This window comes from Mus pahari, chromosome 7 (genome assembly GCF_900095145.1).
Source record: "Mus pahari chromosome 7, PAHARI_EIJ_v1.1, whole genome shotgun sequence".
NCBI lineage: Eukaryota > Metazoa > Chordata > Mammalia > Rodentia > Muridae > Mus > Mus pahari.
The window spans coordinates 92,785,106-92,801,955 of NC_034596.1; the positions used below are offsets into that span (position 1 = coordinate 92,785,106).

Sequence of the window (16,850 nt, forward strand, 5' to 3'; positions counted from 1 at the left end):
TGTGTGTGTGTGTGTGTGTGTGTGTGTGTAGACCAGTGGTTCAAAGCAAGTGACTCCCTCAATCTCTTCACTTAATTTGTGTATGTGTGTGAATGTGTTTTATATTCAAACATATTTAGAGATGTGCACATGAGTCCTCAGAAAGGCCAGAGCAGGTCCTCGGGGGTCTGGCTCTATCACTTTCTACCTTATTCCCTTGACACAAGATTTCTTACTGAACAGCAAGGTCCAGTAATCTATCTGTCTCCTTCACCCTCTGAAGCACTGGGATTACAGTTGCCTGCTACCTGTTATGTGTCCCATGCTTGAGCAGTGTGTTCTTACTGACTGAGACATTTCCCCAACTCTTCCACCTTATATTTTGAGTCAGGGTCTCTCATCAAACCTGGAACACATACCACACTCATGAAAACAGGAAGTTTGAAGCCAACATTTAGCACATACCATACTGTAACATGCCATTCAACTTCTAATTGACACACAGGTTAGAGATTTTGTGCAATGGGTGAACAATACAGAATAGGATACAGAAACCATTAACAAAAATGACACCCACCCTGGAAGCACCACAGTTCATATATCAAAGCACACAGCTCTTGTTTTTGATTTCTAACCTATACTTGGGAAACAAACAAGAAATATTTCTGTTTATGCAAAGTCATGTATGCAGACTGGAAAAGAAAATTCACCAGTATGTGAGATAAAGAGAAATCGGAGTTATCAGAGAAACAATTGTGTTCATAGTTTCTCTTAAATATATGGATTCAAGATCGATGACTTAAGACTAGAAGAGGAAGGTCCCAGGTCTCATGTTTCAAATGTGTTCTTTTAAACCATTTTAAATTAGATGTGTGTCTGTCAGGGTTTCTATTCCTGCACAAACATCATGACCAAGAAGCAGTTGGGGAGGAAAGGATTTATTAGGCTTATATTTCCACATTGCTGTTCATCACTGAAAGAAGTCAGGACTGGAACTCAAGCAGGTCAGGGAGCAGGAGCTGATGCAGAGGCCATGGAGGGATGTTCTTTACTGGCTTGCTTCCCCTGGCTTGCTCAGCCTGCTCTCTTATAGAACCCAAGACTACCAGCTCAGAGATGGTCCCACCCACAAGGGGCCCTGCCCCCTTTATCACTAATTGAGAAAATGCCTCACAGCTGGATCTCATGGAGGCACTTCCCCAGCTGAAGCTCCTTTCTCTGTGATAGCTCCAGCTTTTGTCAAGTTGACACATAAAACCAAACAGTTCAAAGTGTTTCTGAGTAACCTATTTATGTTCCTCAAAACTTCTCCTTTCTGTAAGTTAGATAAGAGAAAAATCAATCTTTTGAGGAAGAGCAATCTTGCCTTTTAAGCAAAAGTGCTGATTAAGGTTCATAACAGCCCTTCATATTTGTTCTATCACAATGTATATGTACATGCATTTTCTAAGCAGTGTCCAACTCATACACGTATTCAGTGTATAATTCTTGAACTTAAAAAAGAAGTCACTGGTCACATGAGGATATAAGACGAAACAATTACTCACTAAAAGTGTTGAAAACATTCCTTTGAGGCAGGTATCCCCAGAGTGAAAAAGGATAGGAAAGCTTATCTCTTTACAGACATCTGCTTGTAGGTCTGAGCTTTCAACTCTGGATAAAGTTGTTTGATTGCAGTTGTTTCTGACAGCAACTTATAATCTTAAAAACTTCCATCAAAAGGATATGTGATTATGGGGCTGGTGATATGGCTCAGGGTTAAGAGTACCACATGCAAAGGTGGGAGCACTAGAGTTTGGATCCTAGCACTTTCCAAGTCTGGTATCAGCAAGCACCTTTAACTCCTCCTGTACCTAGTCAGCCAACACCTTAGTCTGGCTGCCTTGCCTCTATCTACAAACATGCAGACTCACACAGACACATTCATGCACATAACATAAACATGTGTAATATAAACGTATTACATATACTACACATATGACTCGCACATGTGTGAATGCACTCACAAACATTCACACACATAAGTTATGTATGTATTAATATATAATTTTACATATTATAATAGATAGATAGATAGATAGATAGATAGATAGATGACACACATAATGAGAATCTGAGAGAGAAGGATTATTCTTCTAGATGACCCAGGTTCAATTCTCAGTACCCATATGGTGGAGTACAACTATCTGTAACCCCAGTCTCATGGGATCTGACACCCTTTTCTGGCCTGTATGGGCACTGGGTGTGCAAAGTGGTACACAGACATACATACAGCCATATAAATAAAATAAAAATCTAAAATACATAATAGAGTTCTGTTACCTCATAGCCTTAAATAGCAATGAAAGGTTCAGAGGAAAGAATCCACCATGTGGAGCAAATTGTCCATGGTTTACTGGGCTTTCCTTAAGAGTATATGCATATAAAGCCATGACTAACTGTGGTAACAATGTTGGCTCTTAATCTCCAGACAGCTTGGCCTCCAATCTCTCTCCTCTGACCTACTAGGCAGAGGTTATGGATAAGGCACTTAGCCCCTTTGAACTTGAGTTCCCCCCACACACACACACCCTACAAACTGATGCCGGCATTGCACCAGTAGGAGATTCAGTCAAGTTACTATTCACATAGCCCTCAAAGGAGTGATCAGCCCATGGCATTACAGCATGCTACATAAGTGATTTACAAGTTTATCAACAGGGTGTTTTGAGTGTACCTTTTTTCCCCTATATCTCAGCAAATCCGGGGAAAATAGATTTCTATTTTTGTATTGGTTTGGATTTTTACAGAGTGCAGGCTGAGTGCACGATTTTGTGTTCTTGTTTTATGGCTTTTTATCTTTTTTCTCCCTTCATGAGATCTTTGTTTATTGGGGGGGGGGGGTTGCACACACAGGACACTGCATACACATGGGGGTCAGAGGTTCCCTCCCACCACAGGGCTCCCAGGGTTTAACCTTTGGTCAGCAAGCTTGATGATGGGCACCTTTGCCCACCGAGGCATTTCTCCAGCCCTTGTTTTGCTCTGAGTTTTGGTTCTATAATAATCCAGGCCTATTGGTGCTTCCCAGTGCCAAGTGTGTTGGGAGGCAGAATTAGAGTCGCCTTCCAGAATGAAGAAAACAGAGTCTCCCTCTTCCTGCTTTCAGCGCAGGCTCTGACAACAACCAGACCCTTCAGTCAGTTCCTCGAAGCCGCACTTTGACCTTGAAAGAGTGACCAGACATTTGAGGATGGCTCTATCATACTGGAACCCCAGAGTGTCACAGAGACTCCAGCTAAAGTGTCCTCAAGGGCCCAGCACAGTGGGGTCAGCAGTGCCATCCTAACATGAATATCTAGGTGGGGTGACCTGGTTCTCTGTTCTCTATCTCTAACCATTTTTTTCTAAGTCTCATCCTCAGGGCTCTGCATAGATCATGGACCACATCCTGACCCATTTCCAAATCACCTTTTGGGCCAGGTGACCACAGTTTCTGTTGTTCGTAACAAAGAATGCCAGCTGAATATAATCCTTGGCGAATGTGATCATGACAGCCAATCCTCTCACTGTGAAAATTGCCTCCTCTACCTATAGCTCGTTTGTCAATGATGTGTACTGCAAAGATTTGTTCAAGTAAGAGAAAGCCAGGAGGTTTCAGTCCCATGCTGCAGCAGATGTATGCTTGGTCTCCTTTCAACTGTCAATGTCAACTGTCAAGAGAGGAATTTTAGAACCTACCTACTGAGCCCCTAGCACTAAAGAAAATGACAGTTTATGTTAATTACCCTTGTTTTCTATTTTTCTGTCACTGTAACCAAATAACTAGCAAGAAGCAACTTGAAGGAAAAAGGGTTTATTTGTCTTAACGTTGAAGAGGTATTTCATACATCGTGACAGGGATACCAGGGCATCAGGTGTCTTGGGCCTGGTCACCTTGTGTCCACAAGCAGGAAACAGACAGTGATAAGAAGTGGGGACAGACTGTGACAACATCAAGGCCCATTTTTACTGGCCCTTACGGGTTCTACAACCTTCCTCAAACAGCACTGCCAGTGGGGACCAAGTGTTCACACACAGGTCCTGCGAAACATTTCGTGTTCAAACCACAACACAGTTCAACAGAAGGATTATTTCAACATCCAGCACAATGCTGCCCAACAGAGAGAGACTACCAAACACAGACAGCATTCAAACTTTCTATTAGCCATACTAATGTCAAGACAGAACATTAGCCTTGATAGTTTATTTTACTTAACCCCAGATATTACCCTCACCATATTTAATTAATAAAAAAAAACTATATTATTGTCTTCATACTTAGTTTCCTAAGAGCCCTTACTTTATGCATTTCTCACATCTAAATTTGGACGTCAAGAGGATTTCCCCCAAGCAAGGAGCCCAGAACCCCAGCCTTCCCATTCCTCTTGGTCACCTCTTTCAAAACTAAACCCATAGCCTGTTCCACTCTCACTTTCTACCTAGAACCCTTTTTCATCAGGCCAAGAACACAACATGACTAATTAAATGTATAAAAAGAAATAAAAATGAGAATGCATAGCAGGGTGTCAGAACTTGACCTTGCCCTATTTACCCGCTGTTTTTAATCTCGGAAATTACACCAGACAAGTGATGCAGCTTAAAAAGGAGAAAGGAGAAAAATGTCCTTCATCAGCAGAATAACTGCCCACACTGTCTGCCACATGAAGAAGTTGTAATCCAGACAGTCCACATTCATTTGCCCCATTTCCCGTTTTAAGCCCAAGTGCGCTACCTCTGGCCAGTGTTGGGTGCCCACTGTGATCTCAGAAGATCAGAAAACTGACTGGCAAAGAATTCTGACCCCATAAAGCCAATGTTCTGAATAATTGTTTATTGATTTGGCCTTTATATTGTCAAAATGCCTCCGTGTCTCTGGGCTCTGAAATTTTGCCAACTATTCATTTAAATGCCACTGTGATTAAATATGATTCCAGTGCAGTTTTAACTAAACAAGATGCAGAATCTATAAGTCAGTGTCTCCTTGTGTGAAGGAAGCAAATTTTGCTCACTAACATTTTTTTCCTTCTGTAAGCAGAAGTCAAAGTTTGTATTTCTCATGTTCTCTAACTACATCCTCTTTTTTTTTTCCTCCAGCGTTTGAAGAGTAAAGTGCATAGATATTCGATATGGATGTGAAAATACTCTTTCTCTAAAAAGAGAAGTATGGTCTATCTAGGTAAAATTAGATATTGTGAAAATCATGAACTACCCATGAAATAGAAACAACAGTTAGGCAAATGTGCAAAACCAAGCAAAAAAGAGACATGGAGATTTTAGTCATGAGCAGACAGAAATTATTATTTCCATTTTGGCAAATCTTTAATTCCCTTGTTTCTGTATGTGTGTATGTGTGTGATGTGTGCAGAAGTGTGTGCCACCTCAGGACTTGTTCCTCGGGTTTCACCATTCTCTTTTTCTCTTTCTAGTAAATTAAAGACACGTCTTTCTCTAACCCAGAGTTTGCCTGCCTCTACCTTCTCAGTACTGGGATTACAATCATATGCCACCACACTTGACTTTTTGGACCTTGCTTCTGAGGCTTAGGCTCAGATCTCCATGGTTGCAAGGGAACTCCCAACTCCCCAGCCCTAAAGCCTCAGGTCATTATTGTTTTTACATTTTACCTTAATTTTCCATCATCTCAATGGCAATATATCCTGAGGTTTTCAGTTACTACATGTTATTTACAAATTCTTGAATCCTTCACAGATTCACTATTTTTATCGTTCTTTCTCTGTTGCTGCTTGTTTGCTTGCTTGATGGTTTTTGAAACAGAGTGTAGCCTAACTGTCCTGGAAATCACTGGATAGACCAGGCTAGCCTTGAACTCAGAGACCCATCTGCCCCTGCCTCCCAGATGCTGGGATTAAAGATGTGTGCCACCGCAGCCGGGCATATTTTTAGGATTCATAAAGACATGCTAAGAGATTTTCAAAAGCCTTTAAATTCCCCTTCTATATTGTAGTTAACTGCAGGAAGAAATGTCTCAAGTATATCATAAGAGCACTGTTCTTTTCATCCACAAACACAGACTTGGCATATCCTGAGTAGAGCCTAAAATTAAGTTAGAATTTTCCGCTCTCAGTTGATTTTGTACTTATTAAACTTATATCCTTGCCTTGATTTCTAATCAAAGTTTATTGGAAAACAGTTTAAAAATTATGTCTAACTTTTCTCAAAAGTAGGATGCTCTAGAAACTAATTTCACTTTGATTTAACTACTTATAGTTTTGCCTTGTTAAAGTACTGTATTAGCGTTTTAAAAATAATAATCTATAGCACTCACAAACACATTTTCACATTGCATGATTATCTATTTGCCTGGTCCAGTCCCATCAGCTGCTTTTAGGAATCACTGTTTTCTATTCCCAGAGGATTACTAGAAGAGAAAATGTTTCTGTAATCAAATACTATACATCTAATCGTATTAGTCCCCCAGAAGAACAGAAAAAAATTCTCCCAAAGGTGGCTCTCTTGACCTACTCATATCCCTGCCTATTTTTGCTGTCAAACCACAGTAATCACCAAACCCATTCTCCCTCTTCTGCTTTATTTTTCATGAACCAACTCACCCCAAACTGGTCCACAGTATCCTCTCCATCCTGTATCCTCTCCATCCTGTATCCTCTCCATCCTCATACCCAGATGACTCATCCTACCTCATTCATGAGCATCTAGAAGTGTTTACCTCTGCTTCTGTGGCATCAAGGGGGTCAGTGAGTAGCCCTCTCTTACATGGGGGTATGCTCATTTCCATGGACTAGTCAGGACCTGTGTAGATGGCTGCACAGTCAATCTAATGGCAGATGCAGTGACAGGATGAAGACGTAAAGGATTGAATAGTTGCAATGTATCCCTTTAAGAAAAGCATCAAATTCAGAGGGTGTAGAAATAAACTGCTGGGAAAGAGTGCTTGCTGCACAGTATGAGGACCTGAACTGGGATCCCAGTGCTCAAGTTAAAAGCTGTGCATAACTATGTGGATGCTGGGAGCCCCAACACAGTGGACAAGCTGAGACAGGAAGATCGCTGGAGCTTGCTAGCCACCAGTCCAGTTCCAGGATCAGTAAGAGGCCCTGTGCAAAGGCATAAGGCTTAGCAAGGCAAACAGGACACTTTCCTGGCTTCCAAAAGTGTGCATACTGGTGACACAGCTGCATACACATATGCATAATCAGACACATACATATGCATGAAATAGGCATACATATAAGTATTCATTTATAATTAAGGTACAAAGAGAATGGGCTATGAAAATCACATGACAGTAAATGACCCAAACATCACTTAAAGTACAGAAGGATCCTTTTGTTTGAACTCAGATAAAGTAAGCCTTCTCATTAAAAGGCTGCTTCCTCATTGGCTTATGACAAAACATGAGTGCAATTTCCTGTCCCCACAACACTGCTGGTTTCTCTTCTTGATACAAGCAGATTTGCCAGCCTCCTCAGTCAAGAGAAGCATCCCTCCAGAAACAGGGGTGAGTATGAGATTAAAAACTAGAACAAGATTTCAAAGTAGATAGTATACTTATTGGCATAATGATCAACAGTGTAACATTTCCTCTGGTTTGGGCTTTGTGAGTGTGACAAAACCAAGCTTTGTGAGAGAGATGCAAATGAGGAAGACACATGGTTTCTTCTACTTTGAGCAGTGGTATGGGGATGTCAGAACTCAAACTTAGAACTGGTTAAGTGATGATATAGGTTTAGCAAAGGGGACCATGTGTACTCAGCACTCTCCTTGGGATGCAGTCTATTTGGAAGAAGCTCTGTCGTCCTGGACAGGAAAGCTACCTGCTATTATCTCCTCACCAGTGCATGGGCCTAGGAATAGCTTTTACATTCATCGGAAATCATGTGAGATTAGAACATTGTGTTTCCAGCATCATTAAGCATCCAATGTAACTATTTGTTAACAAATAACTGTCATAGTACCGGAGACATGTGGAGACCTGATAGGCAGCAAGCATGCTTTAGGTGAAAGTGTTTCTGTAATGCTGTATGCAAGCAATTTGCTTTTAGCTATTGTCATCAATTATTCATATTACCTTTAGAGCTACACTATAGATTCTTTTTCACACTTCGTAAAATTTAACTTAGATCATTTGTAATTTCAGGGAGGGTGGCAAAAAAATTCTCAAAATTTCACTAAAGCGTCCTAAATACTATTTGGAAAGATACAGGAATAATATGTTCTGTCTATTTCTTTTTTAGATGCCTTTTTCATTAACTTAACTAGAGCTATCTGCAATGCTGGCTTGGCATCACAGGTACAAAATCCCTAGGCTAGCCTGTGATGCACTGGCCGGACAGTCAAGGATGACTTTCTTTCAGGAAATCTGTGGAGCAGCAGAAGGAAAAGTAGTCCATTGCAGACGTTAACATAGGGTGAAGGCTTTCCCATCTCTTGGCCCCACAGGGCATTTCATTTAACTCTCATAGCAACCCTGTGGCCTGAGCACTAACTTACAGGAGAGGAAACAAACTTAGAAAGAACCACAGATTTCCCCAAGAACTTTGAGAACCTTTCCAAAAGCAACCACAAGCACATACTGCCCCTGTTACTCAACAGACAAGATGCTATCTGCTTCATCAAGCTGCCCTGGCTGGTGGCTGGCTGCTCTCAGCAAGGCAGGAAGTACTTTTATAGCTAAAGAAATTTATTCTGTTGAGAACTCTAAAACCTCACTAAAATCACTAAAATAATTTTCTCTGTCTTCGCTTTTGTAGAAACAAACATATACTCGCTTAGTAACACACCACTTCCCGCCCTTCCATTCTTAGTCCTGTCTCAAGAGAGGAGACCTTTATAGCTTAGGTGTTTCCCCTAGGGTGTATAAGCCTACCCAGTGGTGTGATGGTAAGAGCCCCTCCTTAGCAGCTTATGCAGGTCCTTCCCTTCTTGTGGTTCAGATCACAGAGTTTCATTTTCTGTCTTCACCAAGAACCTTTAAAGGTTTCTTCAAGAACTGGAAGAGTCAGTTTTCTGAGTGGTAGTTACCAGTAAATGCTAGGTTTTGCTCTGTTTTTGAGATATGATTATAGGATGACAGCCATTATCTTGGAATACAGAAATATGAACAGTCTGTCATCTGGTTTCAGTGATAAGCCTTCTGTCAGTCTGAAACGTGTCCTTCGTACATAATCCATCTTTCTCCCCTGTCACGTCCCCACCCCCCACCACCTTAGTTTTGGGTCTCTGCAGTTTAATTACTGAATACAGACGTTTCACTTTGTCACATCTGACACTAGGCTTCATAATTCGTGGAGCTTAATGTCCCTCATAAGTTCTAGAAACCAGTCAGCCTTTGTATTTGCGCACATAGCTTTCCGCTAACCTCCCTTTTCTTCTCCTTTGGGGCTCCAGTTACACGTGTACTGGCTTCTCCATCATATCTTCCTGTTTCCCTTTTCCTTTTACACTGATATTTTTTTTCTCCTGATTTCTTTAGTTTCCTGTATTAATGTTCTCTTCTGAGGAATTTTTACTATTACATTTTATTCAACAAAACCTACTCTAATTTTTAGAGAAAAAAAAAATATGGCTTCGGTTTTGGCATTCTTTCTTCCTCCTCTCTCCTTCCTCTCCTTTTTCTGAGACATGCTTTCACTCTATAGCCCAGGCTGTTTGTAAGTCCATGGTAATTCCCTAAACCACTGCTTCCTAGACATTGGGATTCCAGGCAGGAGCTATCATACACAGCTATGTTTCTTTCTCTTCCTTCACCATGTGTTTTGAACCCATCTTTTACCTCTTAGGGGCTGATTAAATATGCATGATTTGTGTTACATGCGTATCCCTTTATCTCTAAAGTTTTTGTGCTCCCAGGTCTCTTAGAGTTCCCCCTCGTGTATTTTTTTTTAATCTTTATTTTATTTATTTACATTTCAAAAGTTCTTCACCCCATCCCCCCTAGCCCCTACCTCTGAGAGGGTGTCCCCCAACTGGCTCACCCACCCCCACCTAACCCCCACCATCATCCCTCTTCCCTGGGCATCTAATTTCCACAGGATTAATTTCATCCTCTACCACTGAGGTCGTACAGGCAGTCCTCTGCTACACATGTGACCTGGACCGTGAACCAGTCCATGTGTGCTCCTTGGTTTTCGGTTTAGCTTCTGGGAGCTCTGAGGGGTCCAGGTTAGTTGACACTGTTGTTCTTCCTATGGGGTTGCAATCCCCTTCAACTCCTTCAGTCCTTCCTCTAACTCTTCCATAGGGGTCCTGGACCTCAATCCAATGGTTGGCTGTAAGTATCTGCATTTGTCTCAGTCAGCTGCTGATAGAGCCTCTCCGAGGACAGCCATGCCAGGCTCCTGTCTGCACGCACTATATGGCCTCAATTATAGTGTCAAGATTTAGTGTGTGCACTTGGGATGGGTCTCAAGTTGGGCCAGTCACTGGGTGGGTCTTTCTTTCATTCTCTGCTCCATTTTTGTCCCTGCATTTCCTTTAGACAGGAACAATTCTGGGTTAAAAATTTTGAAGATGGGTAGGTGGCCCTCTGCCTCGCATCCCGGTCTCTGAGACTTTCTAGCATATTACTCTGCCCCCCTAACCCCTACTGCTGCGTATTTCGATTCGTTCTCCGGGCTCTCTGGGTATCTCTCCTGTCTCTCCCCATACCTGATCCTGCCCCTACTTTCCCCCTCTCGCTCCCCCTCCCATCCAATTCCCTCCCTCCCTCTGTTCTCACGATTATTTTCTTCCCCTTCTAAGTGGGTTTCAAGTATCCACACTTGAGCCTTCCTTCCTGTTAAGGTTCCTACAGTCTGTGAGTTGTATCCTGGGTATTCTGAGCTTTGGGGCTAATATCCCCTTATCAGTGAGTGCATACCATGCATGTCCTTTTGAGTCTGGGTTACCTCACTCAGGATATTTTCCAGTTCCATCCATCTGCCTGCAAAATCCACGATGTGATCATATTTGCCGGGGCTCTTATCTCTGGGGCTCTTTGAAACCCAAGCTGAGGAAGCCTTTCTTTATGAGAAAATTCTATGTTCATTTCTTCTAGGTGCCTAAAAATTACTTTTCATTTAATAAACCCCTTTCTTCTGTGAATCTTTCCATGATGGTTTAAATTATTTTTTTTTACTGATTTTATTGATTTTCATGTAAGAAAAAGGAAGCAAATTGTATTTCCTAAAAGGGCTTACATGTCAAACATGTTGTCAAGATAGATGCCTCCCAGCCTTAGTCACCATGGCCTGTTGATTCATCCATGTAACATCCTAAGCATACCGCTCCATCAGCTTTTACAAACTGAACCTGTTCAAACCAAGTGTGCGGCTTGATACTTTTACAAGCTGCATGTGCTCAGTCAACCAGCACCCACGTTAAGAAACAGAATACTGTGGAGTACTCAGAAGTCCCCTCCCACCTTCTTTCCGTGTTACCCGACCCTGTCCAAGGTCACCACTGTCCTGACTCAGCACGAACTCTGGCTGGCTTTTATCCGATAATATGTCCTCTATTGCATTGGTCTTGTCAATCAGCACTGTGTTACTAAAGCTTCGACTCTCTCATTTAGACCAAAATGCAAGCACTGAGATAGAGATGATGGGTGGGGATGAGGGTGATATCCCGTGCATGCTGTCTAGTCTACTATGGATGGGCACCCTAGTTGGTGTATATTGCAGACAGCACTACTGTAAACCTTCTGATCTTAGTGCCTGCTGCTTAGGAAATACATGTGAATTCATCTAGCAACATGTTACATGTGTAAGTTTTCTAGCCTCTTGTATATATGGGTTCAGGTATTCTATCTACATCACCACCAAACTTGGTATTTTCCACCATGCAGTTTATTCTGGTGAGCATGTTAGTGGTGTCTCATTGAGGTTCCCATGCATATTTCCATGGTGGCTAATGAGATTAAACCATGTAAGTAGGTCACATGAGCCAAACTAATGGTGCAGACTCAGATCTTTTCTACGTGAGCAACTGCTAGATTCTATGAACACTCAGGGAAAGATTTTTTTTTCTTTTCTTTTCTTTTCTAAAAAAAAAAAAAAAAAAAAAAAACCCTTAACTCATTGCCTAAACCAGGCCAAAGTAAGGAGCTTGCCAGCTTTTCCCTGTTTTCTGTAAATGTCTCTAGAACTGATTAATCTCTTTGCTTTCCTGATTTGACCTCTCTCAGAAGCTAGAGCCTCCTAGATGCCAGTGCACGTGGTGGTGGAAGAGGGTCTTCTACCTTCGATGGTGTGAATTCTGTGCCTCCTGAGTGTATCTGACCCAGACGCCCTGGCTGTCCTCTGCCCACACCCACCTCAGGCACGTTCTTGCTCCCCTCCTCTCCGCAGATCCTATTTCTGTTTTCCATCACAAATATTTTGCTATTGCTCTAACAGTCTGCTTTCCATGTTTTATTCATGTCTTTAAGTGTGATGAAAACCAGACCGTTTAGGAGTTTCACTTTTCCTCTTTGAGTGTGAGATGCATCCTACATGCATCTTTCTCAGTCCCCGAATCATGCCTGTTATAGAAAACCCTTCTGTGCTCCGAATTCATCTACACTTGGAAAGAGAACAACACCGATGGGTAGCTTGCTAAAAAGGTCCCATTGTGTAAACCATCAACACTACCGTGAGAGCTCACCAGCAAAGGGATTGGGAGCCCTTCTCTAATCCTAGCACTTGAGAGGCAGAGGCAGGCAGATTTCTGAGTTCGAGGCCAGCCTGCTTCTACAGAGTGAGTTCCAGGACAGCCAGGACTACACGGAGAAACCCTGTCTTGAGAAAAACAAAACAAAACAAAAACAGTGTCACTTTACAAAGGAATGAACCATGAACCTCAGAGATAACCAGCTCTGGGGATAGAAGTTGATAATCACATTTTCACAGAATACAGATGCTTCTGTCTCCCCATTTATGGAATATAAGTGAGACACAGTGAGATACATTTCATAAGAAACAATAGACAAACAGAAGAGGAAGTTGAGTGCATTAGTACTCAACAAATTATATTCAAAATCTACTTAATCATGTTATGAAAATATTCTCTTAATAATGTGACTTTTGAAATGCCTTATACTGATATTGTATATTAAGTTGAAACTTATAAATTGTGTAGCCATGTACTTTACACTCCAAAGCAACAAAATAAAATATTTTCTCATTGCGACCAAATAATTAAATTTTCTATTTTTTTTTTTTAGCCACCAAAATGGTTTTAATGGCTTAAAAAACTTCGGTTGTGGTTATTGGGCATCATCTGGTGGGAAATATTCTCTATGGGCTAGCATCCTTTCAGCAATTCTTACTTGAAATAGAAAAAACATCTCTGGTTTTATTCGCTAAAGTTCATTGCTTTGGTTAAATAGTGTTTTGTAATTTGAAATATTTCTTATTTTCAATAAATGAGAGAAAACAGCTTTAAAGTCATGCTTTAAAGAATGAAGCTACATACCTTTTACGTATCTAACCTATTCTAGTTCATCTTTTGTTACAGAAACATGGCACTTTTGAAAGAATGCCAAACGGTATGAAAATAAAAACAGAGTATTCCCATTTGCACTGGTCTCCAATCTCCTGTAAGATTCAAAAGGGCAAGTGAGAGGCGGTGACATTTCATGGAAGCTAAAATCCCATGCTATTGAACATGAAGACTTCTGATGCTTAAATCCCATTAACTGCTTAGATCCCAATTTCTAGCAGTAATATAGTCTGTGTAAAAAATTCAGTCTACAACCACTCTCTGAATGCATGGATGAGCTGATCAGAACGTCAAAAACCAAGGAAACCCTAAGAGAGAAGAAACCTAATAAAAAGAATTTAACATTGAAAACGTACAAGGCAAGGTCCCTTCCCCTGCTTACAGCCTAAGAAGTGATGTAACTGCCACTGTAAAAACAATGACGATGAACAGCATGTGCATTGAAGAGCAGCATGCCCTGGACCACTATTTGTTCCCAGTGGTCTACATAATTGTGTTTATAGTCAGCGTCCCAGCCAACATTGGATCTTTATGCGTATCCTTTCTGCAAGCAAAGAAGGAAAATGAACTAGGAATTTACCTCTTCAGTCTGTCACTATCAGACCTGCTGTATGCACTGACTCTGCCGCTCTGGATCAATTACACTTGGAATAAAGACAACTGGACTTTCTCCCCCACCCTGTGCAAAGGGAGCGTTTTCTTCACCTACCTGAACTTTTACAGCAGCACAGCGTTCCTCACTTGCATTGCCCTGGACCGCTACTTAGCAGTCGTCTACCCTCTGAAGTTTTCCTTCCTAAGAACAAGAAGGTTTGCATTGATTACCAGCCTATTTATCTGGATATTGGAGTCCATCTTTAACTCTATCCTTCTGTGGAAAGAAGAAACGAGCGTTGAATATTGTGATGCGGACAAATCTAATTTCACTCTCTGCTATGACAAATACCCTCTGGAGAATTGGCAGATAAACCTCAACCTGTTTAGGACGTGCATGGGCTACGCAATACCCTTGATCACCATCATGATCTGCAACCATAAAGTCTACCGAGCTGTGCGGCACAACCAAGCCACGGAGAACAGCGAGAAGAGGAAGATCATAAAGTTGCTGGCGAGCATCACACTGACTTTCGTCTTATGCTTTACCCCCTTCCACGTGATGGTGCTCATCCGCTGCGTCTTAGAGCGCAGCATGAAAGTCAATGACAGGTCTGGATGGCAGACGTTTACGGTGTACAGAGTCACAGTGGCCCTGACGAGTCTAAACTGTGTCGCAGATCCTATTCTGTACTGCCTTGTGACTGAGACGGGGAGAGCTGATATGTGGAACATACTAAAATTGTGTACTAGGAAACACAATAGATACCAAGGACAAAAGAGGGACATACTTTCTGTGTCCACAAGAGATACTATAGAATTAGAGATTATAGACTAAGAGGTGGGGGCAGGTTAAGTTACATGGTATTATTTAATAAAACTTACATTATGGGAAAGAAATCTGGCATAGGAGAACCAAGCGTGAATACTTTAGTCTACCCCAGTGGAAATAGTTTTAAGGTACAGTGTATGACTCCTATGTTGACTTTATTAAGTAAGGTATAGAAATGTATTATCTTGTATGTATTCTAATGACTAGGCATCATTGTTTTAGTACCGATTCTCTTTGTCTCTATGCTATAACCCCGTAGAAGCACGCAGGACTGTTCGTCTTTGGATCAGTGGCCATTCTATCTGACCACTATGATTTTTTTGTTGTTCTTCTACTTTGGGTTTTCAGTCGGTCTGCATCAGTCTTCTCCCCTGTATACACCTGTCTTCAACAAATGTAACTACTAAATACTCCTAATCACATTTATTATCAAGTTTTTTTTTTTTTTGAAGTCATTCCTTGTACTGGGATTTTCCTTTCAGTACTTACGGGGTTATAAAAGAAATGTTCTCATGACCTTTCATGAAGATTACATACATTTGGGGATCTAGTCACTGAGTCACATAAAGTAAAAGTAAATGGATTTTGTATTTTGGTCTTGATTTCTTTACATTTATAGCTGAATATATGATAGTTTGTACGGATGACAGTTTCCATCCAGACAAATAAATATTTATGGGCAATCTTACACTCATAGGCCTCCTGTTTTGACTTATAACATGTAAAGTGTCTTGATATATCCTTCAAGTCTTCGTTGCGGAATTGACCCTGCCTAGCTTTAGGTAGGTCCCGGGTAGGCATTTCTTTTAACCAAAGAATCTCTGAAGGATTTTCTACCCCCGCTTTCTTCTTTACTCCGCTTTCTTCTCATCCCTACATATTCTTTTATGCAGAAATGGTCAGCTAGCAAACGTCTTGATGTCGCTTTGGTCCTTTTCACTGTCAAACAGAAACTTGACAATCACAAGGACTGATACGTTTGCAGCAGGATGTGTGCATATACAGTGGTCCTTTCCCATTGGTCTTCCATGATGAAGTGTGCACACTGTAGAAGACCTCCTTGCTCCAGTGCTGTATACCCACGCACTGCATTTCCCAATCAAAATGCCTACATAGATTTAATACATACTGTGTGTACTCAGAGACATATATGCTTAAAGACTAAACATAAAATACTAAAAATAAAAGGTAGCCAAAATCATTTGATTAGTTTTTGATGTTATTGGTAGCCTGTAGGAATACATATAAAGACTTTTTTTTAGAATCCCAGAAATATTTTTGCCCACATAAGAAAACTCAGATGTCCACTGAGTGACTTGAGAGAATCACATAGATTCAGCCCTTGAATCCAGAACCCTGACTTGATTTCCAGGTTTGACTTTGGTCTTTTATGGTATTTAAAAAATACTTTAAATTTTCCTTTAGTTCTTTATGCATGAAAAATTAATGTAGATTTTGGGTTTAGTGAGAATGAGAGCCATATCACTAATTTATACCTCTAAAATTGAAATAATACAGGTAGCAATCATACTGATATAGAAACTTGCTTAGAATTTTTCTTTAGTTACTGAAAGAGACATGACAAACACAAACATTCACAACCATTGACCCAAAACTTTATCATTAGATATTTAACACTAAAATGTTGCGTTGGTTGAAAATATTGTGTAATTAATTTCCCTAAAGCCAGTCTGCCAGAGCTGCCTAGCAACTTGCATTTCCTCTCAGAGCAGGGGCAGTGATAGCGAAGTCGGAAAGTCCCCCTTATGATGAGCACTCTGGACATGACCGAACTCAATCAGCATTGAAAAGTCAGCCCTTGGATCTTTAAAGACTTCCAGAGTTCCTCATTAAGATTCTCCCATTAAACTGTAAGTTTTTCTGGAAGGGAAAGGAACTTCTAGTTGTTCTTACCTGGTGCTTTTTTGACAAAGAATCTAAACTGGAAGGTCAATTCCTTCACTCACCCATTGTTTGCAACTTT

At 41.0% G+C, this 16,850-nt stretch overlaps 1 protein-coding gene across 1 annotated transcript; it reads left to right on the forward strand.

Moving 5' to 3' along the window:
- Positions 1–7,400: 7,400 nt before the first annotated feature.
- Positions 7,401–15,465, forward strand: Gpr65 (G protein-coupled receptor 65). Its single transcript, XM_021202636.1, has 2 exons — positions 7,401–7,480; positions 13,456–15,465. Exon 2 carries the CDS (start codon positions 13,859–13,861, stop codon positions 14,870–14,872), a length of 1,014 nt encoding a protein of 337 aa, XP_021058295.1. The 5' UTR covers positions 7,401–7,480; positions 13,456–13,858; the 3' UTR covers positions 14,873–15,465.
- The last annotated feature ends 1,385 nt before the right edge of the window (positions 15,466–16,850 follow it).

Coding starts and splice junctions, on each gene's coding strand:
- Gpr65 (XM_021202636.1), top strand. CDS start 13,859: ATGACGATGAACAGCATGTGCATTGAAGAGCAGCATGCCCTGGACCAC.